Consider the following 15,471-nt stretch of genomic DNA (forward strand, 5'->3'; position numbering starts at 1 on the left):
TGAGTTGAAGTTTCCTAGCTAATTCTGAGCTAGTGACAGTGGCAATGAGCCAAAGAAGCAGTGAGTGACAGTGGCAAAGGAACAAAGAAAAATCAGTGGCAATGAATAAGAAAAACTTAACCAAAACAGAACATGGGAGATAAATTGTGGATGGGAATGAAGTGTATGGAGATGGATGAGAATTCTCTTTCACCTAGCTAGTTTGCCTAGGTCAGGTTTTTGTCATATGGCTAGTTAACTAACCTTACAGCCTTAGCTAACCCCTAGTATTGGCTGTCTGTTTAAGGCACAGGAAATCACAGGTCAACTAGGCAGTGGATTACTAACTAATGTAGCTGATTAACCCCTTAGAGCCACCACTGACCCCTAGCATTAGTGGTCTTCTTACAGCACCACTAATCACAAGTCAGTTGGGCTTTTAGGAATCTAACTAGCCTAAGCTATTTTGAGTTCAACAAAAACTATCCTAATGGCTAACCATCATGGTTCAATGGTCTTCTCTAAGGTTTAAACAGGGAAATTACATGATCATGTGAAGAAACATTACATACATAGAGCTTAACACAAACATAACATGGATTAGAACATAACAAACATGGTGATTAACATTGACAGAATTTGAACAATACATTCACATGAACTGATATTGGATTAAAGATATTAAAATTTAAACAAAACCTAAGAACTAAACAGTGAAGCAAAAATTGAAATTGGAAAACAAAGAAAGACTAAACCTAAACCTAATGACACACTGGCTAGTCCAGGTATACCCACAACAGCACAAAACACCTTCTATTTATACCCAAATTAATCAATTAGGGTTCCTACACAAAAATCCCCAAATCAGGGCAGTTAGGGTTTCAAAATCTTACAAAAAGCAAAATTGACATACCTAACTCTCTGAAATCACTCAATATTCTTCGACCCATGCCTTTATTCCTTCTCCTGCGTATACCCATGCTCTAATTACAACTCTATTTCAACCTATTCTACCAATTTCACATCTAGGGTTCATGAGATTGGTGAGGCGTGAAATTGGTGGAATAGAAGTCTATAGAGTTGGTGAAAGTGGTAGTGATGATGGGTTTTAGGGTTGGTGTGTTATGATGAAGGATGGTGGTGGTTGAGAGGCTGCAGACGGAGTTGGTGGTATTGGCAGCGACGGCATGGGAGGGAATGGGTGAAGAAGATGGAAGAAGAAAGTTTGGATCGATAGTTTTAGGGTTAAGGCATGTTTGGCTAATGGGTATAGAATTGGGTATTAGGGTGTTGAGCGGGCTCATCAAATTTTGATGTTTAGCAGAGGGAAGATGTTGGATGAAAAGATGAAGGAATGATCCAACGGCGCGATGGAGATGGGTGTGGAACGACCGTTGGATCTGAGATACATCAAAACTGACGGTCCAAGATGGAGTTAGGTGTTATAGTGTTAGACAGGAACATCAAAACTCGATGGACTCTGATGGAGCGACCGTTGGATGATGAAATAGATTCAATCTGACGGTGAAGGAGAGAAACGGGTTTGGGTATTGATTTTAGGCTTAGAAAATGGGTTTGGGCTTAAACAATCTTGAGCCCACTTCTTCTTTAAGAACAATTTCTTCCTTTGTGAGCCCATTTTCATCCTTGAGTCTTCCATACCGCATTCTGCACTTCTTTTCCTCTAGAGTTTCCGCCGGCTTTCTCCGTGTCTTTGCACTTTTCGCTCCGCAACTCATCTAGTCTTTATTTATTACCTAAAAATGCAAAATTAATTAATAAAAATATTTATTCTTGAAAACAATGAAAATACAGAATATGGGTTAAAATGTAGAATTAATGCACAAAAGATGAGTTAAATGCCAAGAAAAATATATAGAAATATGCACTTTTTAGCACTCATCAGATGTCAGCAAATTTTCACAGGGTGTCAGAGCCATATCTGTATCTGTACGTGTGGTGTAGTATGATCGAATGTCATCATCACACTCGTTACCACACGTATGTATGTGCGCGTGTTAGGCCGAATGACTGGTCTTACATGTATCGTGGTTGTGTGTGAAAGGAAAATAATCTTACACCGCTAGATTCCACATAATTAACTTAAATATAATATGGAAAGGTCGTTCATTGTCAATTTAGATTCATTATAATTAACTTAAACATATTATGAAAGGGTCGTTTCACTTATTGCAAAGTGCGCGAGCGTGTGAAAGGACAATAGTCCTTATGACCTGTATTTGGGGTGTACCGTGACCGAATGTCACCTGCACACCCGGGACCACACGTGCATAAGTGCATTGTTATGCCGAATGACAGGTTTTACACGTGGAGAGACAATAGTCCCGCATCATTAGATTCCGCATAATTAATTTAATTATAATATGGAAGGGCCGCTCCACTCATTGCCAATTGGTTTTTAGTTGGATGACGGCAAGTTTACCAATGTAAGATTTTTTGAGCTCATTTTTAATTGTTATATCATACTATGAATTAACTTTAGCTCAAAACTAAAGATTTCTAGAGGATTGTTCCTCCTTTATAGAATACCATCATTTGTAAAAATTACTCATTTATAGTATTATAACATGTTTGGTTGTTTGAATGATGTCATTGAATTCAGCCACCTACAACAACCATTTTCATCAAGTACTGTACAATATTTGGAGCTCATCGAGAAACTATTATTAGGAAGTAACTAATAAAGAAGTGAAAAGAAGATTTTCCTTACAGTGATGTAATGCGAGGAGAATCGACATCAGAACTACATGCAACCCAGTCCCAAGTGTAAGGTGAAGGTAAACATGGATCGCCATTCCAATTTTGAAGTTGAACGAAACTCTTTTGCAATAAACTCAATGAATACACCAATAATAAATAAGTAAATATTGAAATAGTTTAGAAACTTTATTAATATATGTACATCAAATAGTTTTTAGCTCAAAGATTTGGAGGCAAAAGAGATAGAATTACGTACCATCACTTGAATTAGTTCCTTGAACTAATTTATCACCGATAGTAAATCCTTCAAGCGCATTGATCATTGGAGGAAGAGTTGAGTCGCTCGTTGGTTCAAGAGCAATTGAATATGAGGAGTTGACGGCGAAAGAAATGATATTATGGATAAAGACCGTCGGTAGGAAATAGCGAAGTGGTACGATAGGGCCCTCATAGAATTTATTGTTGACTAATATATTAAATGATCGTTTCTCAGTAGAGTTTAGCAATTTCATTTCCATAAAATATGCATTGTAATGAATAGGAGTTTAAGGATCTGAAATTCCAGTATAAACAAGATTTCCAGACAAATGTGCCTTTTGTAGAGCTTTCTCAGGAGAAAAATCGTCATTGGTGAGATTGTGATTAGCAGAAGTAGACGGAATTGAAGGATCAAGTTTAACCTCTTGCAATTGTGCGAGTGTTGTTCTTAAAGCCTCAAGAGGGTTATCGTCAATGTTGACATGTCGATATGGCGAGTTGCTTTGAACCCTGATATTCTGAACTGGGGCCCAAATTCGACTATAAAAAACTCCGGAATACCTACATGATCAACAAAGATTTTATATACTTTTAGTACTTAATTTTTCATGGATACGGAATTAGTTAGTAGCCATTGCTGGTTGAATATATATATATATATATACACGTATATGCATACCTTATAGTTGTGTTGGCATCAAAAGAAAATCTTTCAAAGAAAAACAATGGATAGTTTGAATCGACATAACGGTAAGCATTTGGAGGCAAACTTCTTACTTCAAGAGACGATATAAACGGAATCTTATCTGGTTGCGTTTGGGCAAGACACATGCTTATATTGTTTCCCTTGATATGTGAATATACCATTTCTGCACATATGAAATTGTCCTGGTGTGTTACGATTTCTGACCAACTGTTCCCATTGAACTGAAGATTGAACTTCGGAGGAGTCGACTTATCGTCATAGTTACCGTAATAGAAATTAGCTCGAACAAGGACGCGTTCAGCCGTAGTCTTAGCAGCATCTTCGGCTTTATCTTCAATGTCTATCGAATACCAGTTCTTTTTACGTGTTGGGAATGCTCTTAGAGTACTCATAACATGAGAATCCCAGGCCTTTACGTTTGGTGGATCGATCATGACTTTATGAGTTTCCCCATTTTGTATGTAAGGATCCTCCCCGACCCATACGATTGAATTATCATCAGTATGAGGTTTCGATGAAGATGAACCAAAATCTATGCTCAAAAACACTGTATCATACAAACAATAAAATGTTAATAGACTCAATATTACTCAATGAAAATTCAATGTAAGAAGAACACTACGATCGCGATAATTAAGTTCGTTTTGCAAGAAAATATATATAGCAACGTAAATATTAGCTAAAGATAAAGACTGATCACCCTTTGCAGATGCAGGAACAAAGACAAGAAAACACGAGAAATGTGAAAAAAGTAAAAGCAGAAGAAGATTAAGAAGTTGGGAGTTCATGGTGTTAGTCGTCTTAACTTCCAAGAAGTTGAGACTGTTAGAAAGGGAGCTTATATAAGATTTTCATGTGTATATACTGTAATTGCAGGAAATCCTACGACCACATCCATTCAAGGCTAGATAACACTTTAAGAAATCATGGTGAAAATCATTTGTTTATTCATTAAGATCTAAAGATAGAATACAAGATAATATAAAGACTTTACTTGATCTCCAAATAAACTTTATCTCTCCTAATTTCTTGTATAACACACACTCTAGAGATCTCCCTCATTACGCAGTTTCCTTCCCTTTATATAGGGTAATACATAGTGGATGACAGCTAATAGATCCCCTATTTTCGGAATCACTGTGCGTTACAATCGCTCATGTACATTCGTTCAACTTTGCATATTTTACACTTCGCACAGATCATCACACTTTTCTTGTGACTATGCTGACATCATTAAACATGTCATCCTATTTTTAATATGTGCGATGATCTTCGCTTACATTAGATGACCTTTACTTCGCATACATAATGAATGTGCGATATTTCATTCCTACATTTTGCCTCTTCTCATGTCGTTCTCTTTATACAGTGAGCGATATGAGAAACTTTCGATCCAAATTATCGCACATGTTTATTTCTTCATACTTTGCTTTCAAATTATGATTCCATATTAATCTTTGCAGAGTCCGAAAATTCGAATCAATCCACTAGTTCCCAGTTGAGATATGACTTAGCTAAAGTTCGCAAGGAGCTTACGAATCTGAAAATATTCTATACGAATCTTGAGGTTTCTCTTACTGCTTCTCGAGACCGAGCGCGAAGAAGATTCGCATATCTACAAAATTTCGCAGAAATCAATGCCAGAAATGTTGAGAAAGAAGTTATTCGCAAGGCTCATATTAATGCTCAGACTTTAATTAATCAAATCCTTCTGAGAAATTCTCTTTCTCCAGTAACTGTCCCTCCCCTTAATATAAGCGAAGACGAGAAGTATCCAGAGCCAGATAGTGACTATGAATTTGTAAACGATGATGAAAAAGATCATGAAGACGATATTGATGCTTCCTTTTCAGAGGAACAACTTGAGAAGGACCAATATGGCAATGTAGACTCTGTTGATAAGGCTAATGCTGAAGTTAAGGACCCAAATCCAAGTCACAAGATTGATGCTGAAAAGTCTTTGATTGAACAAGACGTACCTTCCATCAATGCTTAGTCTTCTCACTCCTTAATTCTCTAAATTCCCTTTTATATTTTGATACATTTTGAACTTGTTTCTTAATCAAGAAAGATAATATCTTTTTATTTTAACTCCCCTGGCTTGCCTCTTATTACATGTCTTGTAATAAACAAGTATACATATTTTATTGATCCTGGTATTTTTCGCGGATTCCCTGCAAAACAATATTAGTTTATATATAATTTTTCTCATGAGGTCTTATGTTGCCTTCCTAAGTAAAGGTCTTATCTTGCCTTAACTTAACTTATCTTTTATTTTTTTTTTATTTTTTTTTTGTGCGACGAGATCCCAAGCGGTCGTTACACCTAAATGTAAGGACCCTTTGATCTCGCCTTATCATATTCTTGTATTATTGCCTCTTCAGGTTTTTCTTGTGCGTAAATATGACAAGCCTTAATAATCCTGTGAGTAAAAAGCCTCATGACATTTACGTCTTTTGACACAATTCAGCTCCCTAACAGAGGGTGTGGTCCTTATATTCCCCCTGGTTGCCCCTTCAAGGAAGCTTACCTCTACCGGGTTAAGGTTGGCTCCTCCCATCCGGTAATGCAACAACCAGTTGATTTCGCAGCCTCTTATCCCTCCACCGATAAGGTTTATGGTTACGAGACCGCACCCTAAGTGGGGTATCTTCGGACCGAGACTGCACCCTAAGTGGGAAACTAAATAAAGGACATAGAAGCATAGGACATTCGTTGCCCGATTTGGAGAACTCTTGTCTAGATGGTTGTATCGTGACATTTCTTTGTTTTTGAAGTTTTCCCTTAGTCCAAAGACCATAGAAGCATAAGGACCATTGTTTGTGCCATGAGTAAAAATGCTACATATTATGCCAAATTGCTATTTTAACAACTATTAGGCCCTCATTCAATTCTGCCATTCAGCCAACCAACTCAGTATGCAGGCTATCGAATATACCAACCAGTCAAAGATCAAAGTCAACGACCGGTCATCAATCAAAGTGAACCTTCGGTCAATGGTCAAAGTCAACGATCAAAGTCATTTGTTGGTCAACTGTCGAATCCAAGTTACCATTCGGGCTTCTAGCCATTTTCATCCATGTTGTTAGAGGTGTTGCCAACCATTTTCCAGCCATGATGCCAGCGGTGCTGCCAACTAATTTCCAGCCATGTTGTCAGCGGTGCTTCCAACTAGTTATCAGCCAAGTTGCCAGTCGGATTGCCAATCAACTTCATCCATGTTTCCAATCGTTATGTCAGCCAACCTTCATCCATATTTCCATCCATTCAGTCCCCATCCATGTTTCCAGTCAACGCATTCTGCCAGTCAGAGATCAACAGTTGCAGTCAACATCAAAAAGTCAACCCTGCTAGTCAAAGTCAAGGTCGTTGGTCAAACCCGCTGATCCATGATAGTTTGACTCGTATCCACTGATCGAGTGCCATAATCCGCCAGGAAGGGTTTACAAGTTTCTGGATTGATTGTTGACCAAGTCGCTATGTCTTCCTCAATGTATAAATAAAGGGGAATCTCAACCCTAAAAGGAATTGCCCTGATAGAGGAAAATACACCAGCAAACCCTAAAAGGGATCATAAATCATTGTTATCCATACGTCAATAAAATATATCTCTCTACGGGGATTCGTCTGTGGATGTAGGAAAAACTTGCCGAACCACGTTAAATTCGTGTCTCTCTTATTTATGCTTGATTCGTATTATAAACCCTAGTTTTTATCATCATCACCATATTGATTGTGTTATGTGCTTGGAAATATTTCTAGGTACAAACAACCATGCATTCTTTAAAATAGAATGAGAAGTTTTGGATTCCCAAAGGGTAACTTTTCTTTATTTTTGGTAAGAAATATGTATTAAACACACACAAGAGCTTACAAATCTAGGGAAAGCTCTTACTGTAATATAATCGTACAAGCAAGAGTACAAAAAATCAGTTGGATCATGTATCCAAGTACCTTGAATACCTTCATTAGCATCTTTCTTGGCTGACACATCAGCCGCCGAATTCCCCTCCATATATTGATGGTGGAAGGAAAGTTTATCAAAAAAAGGAGACATATATGTTATATCATGTAGAAAAATATCAAAATATCAGGAACCTTCTGTACAACTGCTACAAAGATCTACAAAAAGTTGTGAATCACTAGTTTCATAACCAGGTGCAAACCATTTCGAAAAGCTCATATCTCTGCCGAATTGTTTATATTAGGGAAAGTTTATTTCTCAAAAAATGTGTCACAATAATACCTTAGTTTCATTAAAATCACTAGGAGAAAAAGACAAAAACAATGGAACCAAAGGGTAACTTTTCATTTTTATTTTTTTGAAATAAAATAAAATACGCTTTGTCTAATTGGTCAATACACACAAAGATTTTTGAAAGTTACTATTTGTGTATCTTAATATGTAATTGGGATGTTGTAACCGGTAGCAGTTGATTTCTTTCTTGTAACTCTGTTAACATTCATCATTTTGATCCATGTTAACTTCTACTTTAATATTACCCTTTTTCTCTCAAAAAATAAATAAATATTAAATAAATAATACATTAAAAAGAAACTTTAGCAAATATTACATAAGCTGAAAACGAAATGTGGTTTATTTGTTTGTTTTTTATCGGTCAAAGAGAAAATTCATTAAAATGAGGGGTACATAAGAGGGGTACCTGAACCCAATAAATACAGGCGGGAACAACAAAACGAAACGGAATTCAGCAAACCCAAAATAACAAACAAAAAAAAAAAAGAACTCACAAAGGCCGAAATAAAGAGTCCCTTAAAGAAATCACCATATTTGTTGTCAGACCTAACATCCTTGTGTTCGATTCCGCCTAAAAGAACGGTTGTAGTTTAACTTTTGTAACGAGGCTTACAAAAAATTTCGTTTTGTTTCCAAAGAGTACTGCATTTCGCTCTCTCCATATGCACCACCATATTGCAACCTGAATGTTATTCCATATTCGACCAAGTCTTTTGACAGCCAAATTAAACTTACAAGACTTCACAATTATGGTGACATTTGAATCGTAAGTCTAACGAAAACGACATCCTTCAACAAAGTAATCCCAAATTATCTAGGTTCTCCAACATTCATAAAATAAAATGTGAACTACTTTCATCGTTTTCATCAGAAAAACAACGTAAACTAGAAACATCCATACCCCTTCTTAAAACCTTATCATCCATCATTTTCATATCATAAGAAAGAAACCAAAGAAAAAGATTGATTTTGCAAGGGTAGTCCCGACTCCATAGAACCTCGGTTAGAAAATTTGGCTCACCTTGATTTCCTTCGCTCCTAATGTCATCTTTAACCGTATATTGACCATGACTACTTCCGACCCAAACTCGGATATCCCAAACACCATCTTGAATAGAGATGGAAGAAAGAAGATTTGATATAGTTTTTAATTCACTTGAAATGGTTTGAGAGTATCTTTTCCTAGACATAAACCTCCACCTTATAGAACCTTCCCTAACCTCATACATACTATCCACCACAAAATCCTTTGTCCTTGAAGCTTCATATGCCAAATAAATTCTACCTGAGGCCTATCATGTTCTTCCTACATCCTAAAGAAGGGGATATGGGATGTCTAAAGTGTATGAAAATACAAAGATACCCTCTACACTAACTTTAATAATTCTATTTATCCAAGACAAATACAAAAACGTAAATCATTTTTATTAACAATCTTTAAACAAAATATTAAAACCTAATTCTTTTTTCAATTTCCATTATAATCAGAAACTAAAATTTAATCCCAAACAACAATTTTTTTCTTTTTTAGGGTTTCCAAACAATATTTTTAGTGATAAATAATTCAAGTGATCGAGTCAAATCCCGTTAACCCGTTCCTTTTAAAAGGGATTCATCAACGATTTAACTATGTATTTCTGAAATTTCCTCATTAAATTTTTCTGAAACTCAACTGGAATCGGTTGACGTGGATCTACTACATATTCCGATTGTTATTGATGTTCATCAAACACGAAGAACATCACCACGAATCGGTGGATATGGTACACACACATCAACCGATTCTGGGTTGATGTTCTTCGTGTTGAGCAAACATCAACTACAATCGGTATATGTTAATGTCTATATCAACCAATTCATTAACCATGTTACAATTTTTACCCAAAGCCACATTTTTATCTTTATATTACATATAATGAAAATATAGGTTGAACACAAAAAGAATGAGATCATTCCGACATTGGACAAAGAAGTTATGGGCAAAGCAGTGAAATGACCAAATTTACAATTGGTTGATAAGGGACATTACAGAAACCAATTGTGGCAAAAAAAGAAGAAAAAAAAACTCTTGAATTTTAGTTTTTTACAATTGGTAGATGGGGGAAACTATTTCTACCGATAGTGGATGTATCTTTATTTAAAAAATTATTATTTTTGAGTTTTTTTTACAATCGACACGTATGGAGGATTCTATCAACCGATTGTGATCCATCAGCCAAAAAATTGAAGAACATATGTCGTTTATATGTTGAAGTTCTTCATGGATCAAGAACATCAAGAAAAATCGATCTATTTTCTAAGCTTGTACAATGATTCTTGGTGTTCTTCGTGAATGAATAACATCAACCCAATCTACGAGTGCATGATCTTCGACCGATTATGTATTGACTTTTTTTTCAATTTTTTTTCTTCAAGTTTTGATGTTGAACTAACATTAGTTGATTTCTAAATTAACAACCCGAATTAACAATAATAACAAGGTTAAATTAATCATTAAGGAAAATAGTTGGATAAGGGATTTTTGATTTTTATTTCATTTTTTTTCGAGTGGTAGGCCTCAAATAATTTCTTTATGCCCCAAAATAGCCAGGTTTTATTCCATGTTTATTTGATTTTTATTTACAACTGATAATACTGCTAGTCCAGAAAAACATGCTACCAAGTTATCCAAAATCCTCTCCATAACCGTTTTTTTCCAAAAAATTATCCAAACCTAGTTTCTTCAAAATTTCTTCTTCTTCAAATCCAGATTTTTTTTTTATTTTTTTTAAGCATAACCTAGATTTATTAGGATTGAAATTTGATAAATCAAATTTTCCAAGTAAATTTGGGTTCGTAATTGTATAGTTAACTTCCCCGCTTTCAATAAAAATCACTTTGTGTTAAGGTTTTAGGATTTTACTTTTATGTTATTGTTATTCTGTTTTGTTGTTTTAATGGCTATTTCATGCCTTGTCATAATTTCAATTATAATCTCCATTAGTGCGTTTTACTATAACCTATGGGCTCTTAAATTGAAATCCAACTGGTGATTCAAGCATATCTTTTAAGGCGATCTATTCCGACGTGAAGATGATCAAGAATTATACAAAGAAGATCAATGGCTATCAGAATGGGTCATGATTATAATGATTAGCGGAAACTGTTTTGACGATTTCATCTCACTTAAGAAAAAGCCTCTAAATAGTTGAAGAATAATCAAAACACCAATATTCAGATTAGTCTTTTCCATTTTATTTGGTTTCATATAAATCAAAGAATTCACATTGTAAATTGGTTGTATCAGTGTGCAATATATTATGATGAAACATGAAGGTTTGTTTATCTACCACTTCCGCTATGTAACAATCCAAACCTCAATTTGAATGAGCTAATTTAATAAATAATTCTAGGGGTTTTCAAAGTCCATCTTTCCATCAAAAATAAAATGAAATAAATTAATACTGCTAGTCCTTTCCATGTTTAAAATTATTTGAAACAAATCAATTGAATCACATTTAATGTGTTAGGCCTCGTTATCAACTGGCTTAAAATCATGTTTCACCAATAATTCTTTACCTACGAAACTATAGTTCTTTTCAAATATTGTGCCGATGCTTCAAAAAAAATAAAATATTGTGCCTGGTGACTGGTGTACGTTCCTATTAATTACCTCTTCCATCACCAAAACATATCTCGTGAATCAAAATCTTAATTTTAAAATTGGAGGTGGTATTCACTGCTCTAAAATGACTCTTTACTCACTGACTCAATATCTAAACCATACATCTCTCATATGATGAACCCTTTTGCTGAGTGGGTTCCTGTTGAATAACCCAGAATCAGTACTCTTAGCTCCGAGTGCTGAGTAGAGCTGTGAACGGAAAAATTAATATCAAATCCGTATAAAATTTACCCAAATTCATTTTATCTTAACTACGTTGTTAGGAAGCTTAACTCAAAGTAACTTAAGGTTGAGTCTTGTGGTGCTAGTTTTGCTTCTAGATTAAACAAAAAGCGTTGCTTATTCTTCTCTTCTACTTCTCTTTCCGGTTATATCTCGAATAATAACTAGTAGCCAGGTAGTTGCGCTGTTTCATTCAGCCCAACCAAAATTCTACTTTTTGTGAAATGGTTCAGTGAGATTGTTTTAGTTTTTGATTCGACGGCTGAGATGATTTCACTAGTCCATTCACGGCGACCAATTTCTACTTTCCAGGGAATAGTTAAACTCATTTAGATACAAGATTGGAATAACCATAAGACTTGGGTGGGTATTTTGACTTTTGGGGCAAATTGTGGACTCTGTATCCATTAGTCTGACGCCGGTCAAAACACTCAGCACTGATAAGATATGATACGATAGGATACATCTATGTAAACAAACACACCGCGTTGTACAGAGTCGCCTATTTACCCTAAACCATTCGAAAACCAAACCAAATGAATAAGAACCATTTTCAATTTCCCCCTTTCAGTCGCTCTCTGGTCTCCAAAATCAAAACCCATTTCTCCTTTCAAATCCTAGAAAAAAAGAAATTGTGGTTCAATTTACACAAAGGGTTTCATCATGGGGAAGTTTATCAACCTCCCAAAAGAGATCGTGTTAGAAATTTTAAGCCTTTTACCTACTCAAACTGTTCTGGACTGCAAATTAGTTTGCAAGGCTTGGAGAGATGTTGTTCATCATCCATCCTTCTCCCAATTGCACTTGAACAATTTTAATTCAGCTGATGATGGTTCTGGTAAGTTAAGTTTTATTTTCATAACTAATGACAAACGAGTTCCTAATGAATTTTATTATACTGAGTATGATGAGAAAAGTCACGAGATACCCTTTAGTAGAAAAACAAGGATGAATTTAAATCTTCCATTTAAGGTCGTTTCTCTTGCTGGTTCATACAATGGTTTAGTTTACTTGAATTCATGGTGGGAGGATAATTATGGGCCTGCTTGTATTTGTAATCCAATCACTAGAGAATATGTTATGCTTCCAAGATCTAAAAGAAATTACTGGTGGACTGGATTTGGTTACATTCTTTCGACCAATGAGTATAAGGTTGTTCGGATAAATGAGTCTGGGGGAGACAAATGTTGGAATCGTTCAAGTATACACTCTTGGCAGTTGAACCGGATGGCGAAATGCGGGAACAGTGGACATCAATATAGAATATGTTACAAAATGTTCTGGTAAGTTTGCAAATGGAGCTCTTCATTGGGTGGACCATGTAGGAACCATTCTTTCTTTCCATTTGGCTGATGAAAAATTTAGTAAACTTCCATCACCACCTTGTTTGCCACAACCTCCTTTTCCAGTTTCTATTACACTAGGGGTTTTAGGCGATTTTCTACGTGCTAGTTATTTTTCCTATCCCAGTTGTATGAAACATGGTTATTGAAGAAGATTAAAGATAACTGTAATGACTTGAGCTGGAGTAAAGAGTTCAGTTTTGACCGTTACGTATCGCCACCATTTGGGTATACCAAGAGTGGTAGGCTTCTGTACTGTGAGCGTAACAAAATTTATATTTGTGATCCAGAAGCTTCATCTGCCGAAAGGGATGTGAGTTTCGGCAAGTTCATTTCTCAAAAAATGTGTCACAAGGATACCTTAGTTTCATTAAAAGTACTAGGAGAAAAAGATACAAAAACAATGGAATCAAAGCAATGTCAAGCGAGGAGACAGAAAAAAGTGACAAGAAGAAGATGCTGAAAGAGGTAAAATATCATTGAATTTTTTTAGCATTTTGAGATTAGATAACAAGGAATCTTTCTGAATCTTAATAATTGGCAGTATGTGTTTATATGTTATCATGTATGAATTACTGTTACAGCTTTTTATTGCTATTGCGCTTTTTATGATCTACTTTAGTTAGTCTTAAGAGAGAAATGCAATGCTAACTTTAGTAAACTTATTTGCTTTCATAAGATATTAAATTCGGAGTCTGAGAACTATATGCAGGTAACATTGGGGAAATCTGAGAGCTTTCTCAGTACTCCTAGTCTCCCAAGCCTTCTAGGAAATCCAATATGTTCTTAGTGTTATTCTTTAAGTGCTGTCATTTCGAGATTTAGTCTGTGATTTGAGTTGCTGAATTTTTTCAGTCGAAGGAAAACAGTGCTTTGGATTGGAAACATAAGATAAGTTTATCTTCACTCAGTAAATTTCATTAGAATAGTGAATACTAGTAGGCAGAACTTTGTCGCGGTATGCAAAGGGGTTGATGCTGTTTGGAAAGAGAAAGAAACTTTCACTATAGGCGCTGTATTCAGTTTGACGAGAATGGATATACAAAAACTCTAATCTTAAGGCCTAACTGGTTATAGATGCTTTTGTTATAACCATTGAGTTCAGCTTTTAAGTAATAGATCTGTTTCCCCACAGTTCAAGTAAGAAATCTCTCGCTCTGCTAAAATCTGTATGACAAGAGTGAGGATTTAGGCTTCTTTTTTTTCTGGTTGGGTGAGTTCACCCACATTATGTAACATGATATTATTGGTAAATAAAGTTTCCTTCTCTTGTTTAAATGGTTTATTGTTCTGGGTTTGATGGGATATCTCATGAAAAAATATTCAATTTAACTTCCTTCTCCTGGGTCTTATATAAACTATCAAATGGGATAATTAGAAATTGCACTTAAACAGTGGGAACATTGCTGACATATAATAGTATTTAAGGCTTATTGATGCCGAGCCATTTTCTCTTATGCGAATGATGCAAGTCTATGTTACTAGAGTACTGTCCCTATCCCTGTCATTATGATCCACAATATTCATAGGAGTTATTTAGCAGAGAAGTGACAGCAGTAGGAAGGAATATGTCGACACCTACGCACACACATGTAGACATAGGCTGCTATTATTTTGTTTTGCTATATGATAACAGGGCACCTTTCTTGAGGATTATTCATTACTCAGTCAGTGACTTGTTATCCGTCGACTTATTACTTTTCTGATTGTATCTTACTTTCTCATTGTAAATTTATTGATGTGATCAGTAGGAGAATGTTGCGATCCGTTAGCCGATTTCAGTATAAGAAAAAAAAAGTGTAATTCATCCATATGCAGGAAAAGTGAGAGCTTTCCTCAGTGTTGCCAAGTCACTTCAGTAAACTTATTTTCTTTTGTAGGAAATTAAAAATAGAGTCCGAGAAGTATATGCAGGAATATTGGGGGAAACTGAGAGCTTTCCCTGTATTCCTAGGCTTCTAGCCTTCCAGAAAATCTATCCAGTTCTTAGTGCTCAGCAGCCTCAGCTTATATTCTGTCAGTGATGTCATTTCTAGATTTAGTGTGTGAATTTGAGTTGCTGAATAAGTTCAATGTAGGAAAAACATTGTTTTGGATAGGAAACAACAGAAAGCTTGTCTTCATTAGTCAGTAAATTTCATAAGAATAGGGAACAATAGTAGGCACAGAACATTGTCACGGTATGCAAAGGGGGTGATGCTGATTAGAAAGAGAAGGAAATTTTCACTCTAAATACTGTAGACAGTTACGATGAGAGTGGGTATACAACAAGCTTAATCGTAAGACCTAAAACCTAAATGTTTATAAATGCTTGGTCTGG

General features: G+C 35.5%; 1 protein-coding gene across 1 annotated transcript; it reads right to left on the reverse strand.

The window, feature by feature from the left end:
* Positions 1 to 3,245: 3,245 nt before the first annotated feature.
* LOC113316503 (uncharacterized protein At1g24485-like) lies at positions 3,246 to 4,452 on the reverse strand. Its single transcript, XM_026564668.1, has 3 exons — positions 4,365 to 4,452; positions 3,638 to 4,211; positions 3,246 to 3,519 (listed from the first exon to the last, which is right to left on the reverse strand). The coding sequence occupies exons 1-3, from the start codon at positions 4,450 to 4,452 to the stop codon at positions 3,246 to 3,248; spliced, it is 936 nt and encodes a 311-aa protein (XP_026420453.1).
* Positions 4,453 to 15,471: the final 11,019 nt, after the last annotated feature.

Source organism: Papaver somniferum, chromosome 10 (assembly GCF_003573695.1).
Source record: "Papaver somniferum cultivar HN1 chromosome 10, ASM357369v1, whole genome shotgun sequence".
NCBI lineage: Eukaryota > Viridiplantae > Streptophyta > Magnoliopsida > Ranunculales > Papaveraceae > Papaver > Papaver somniferum.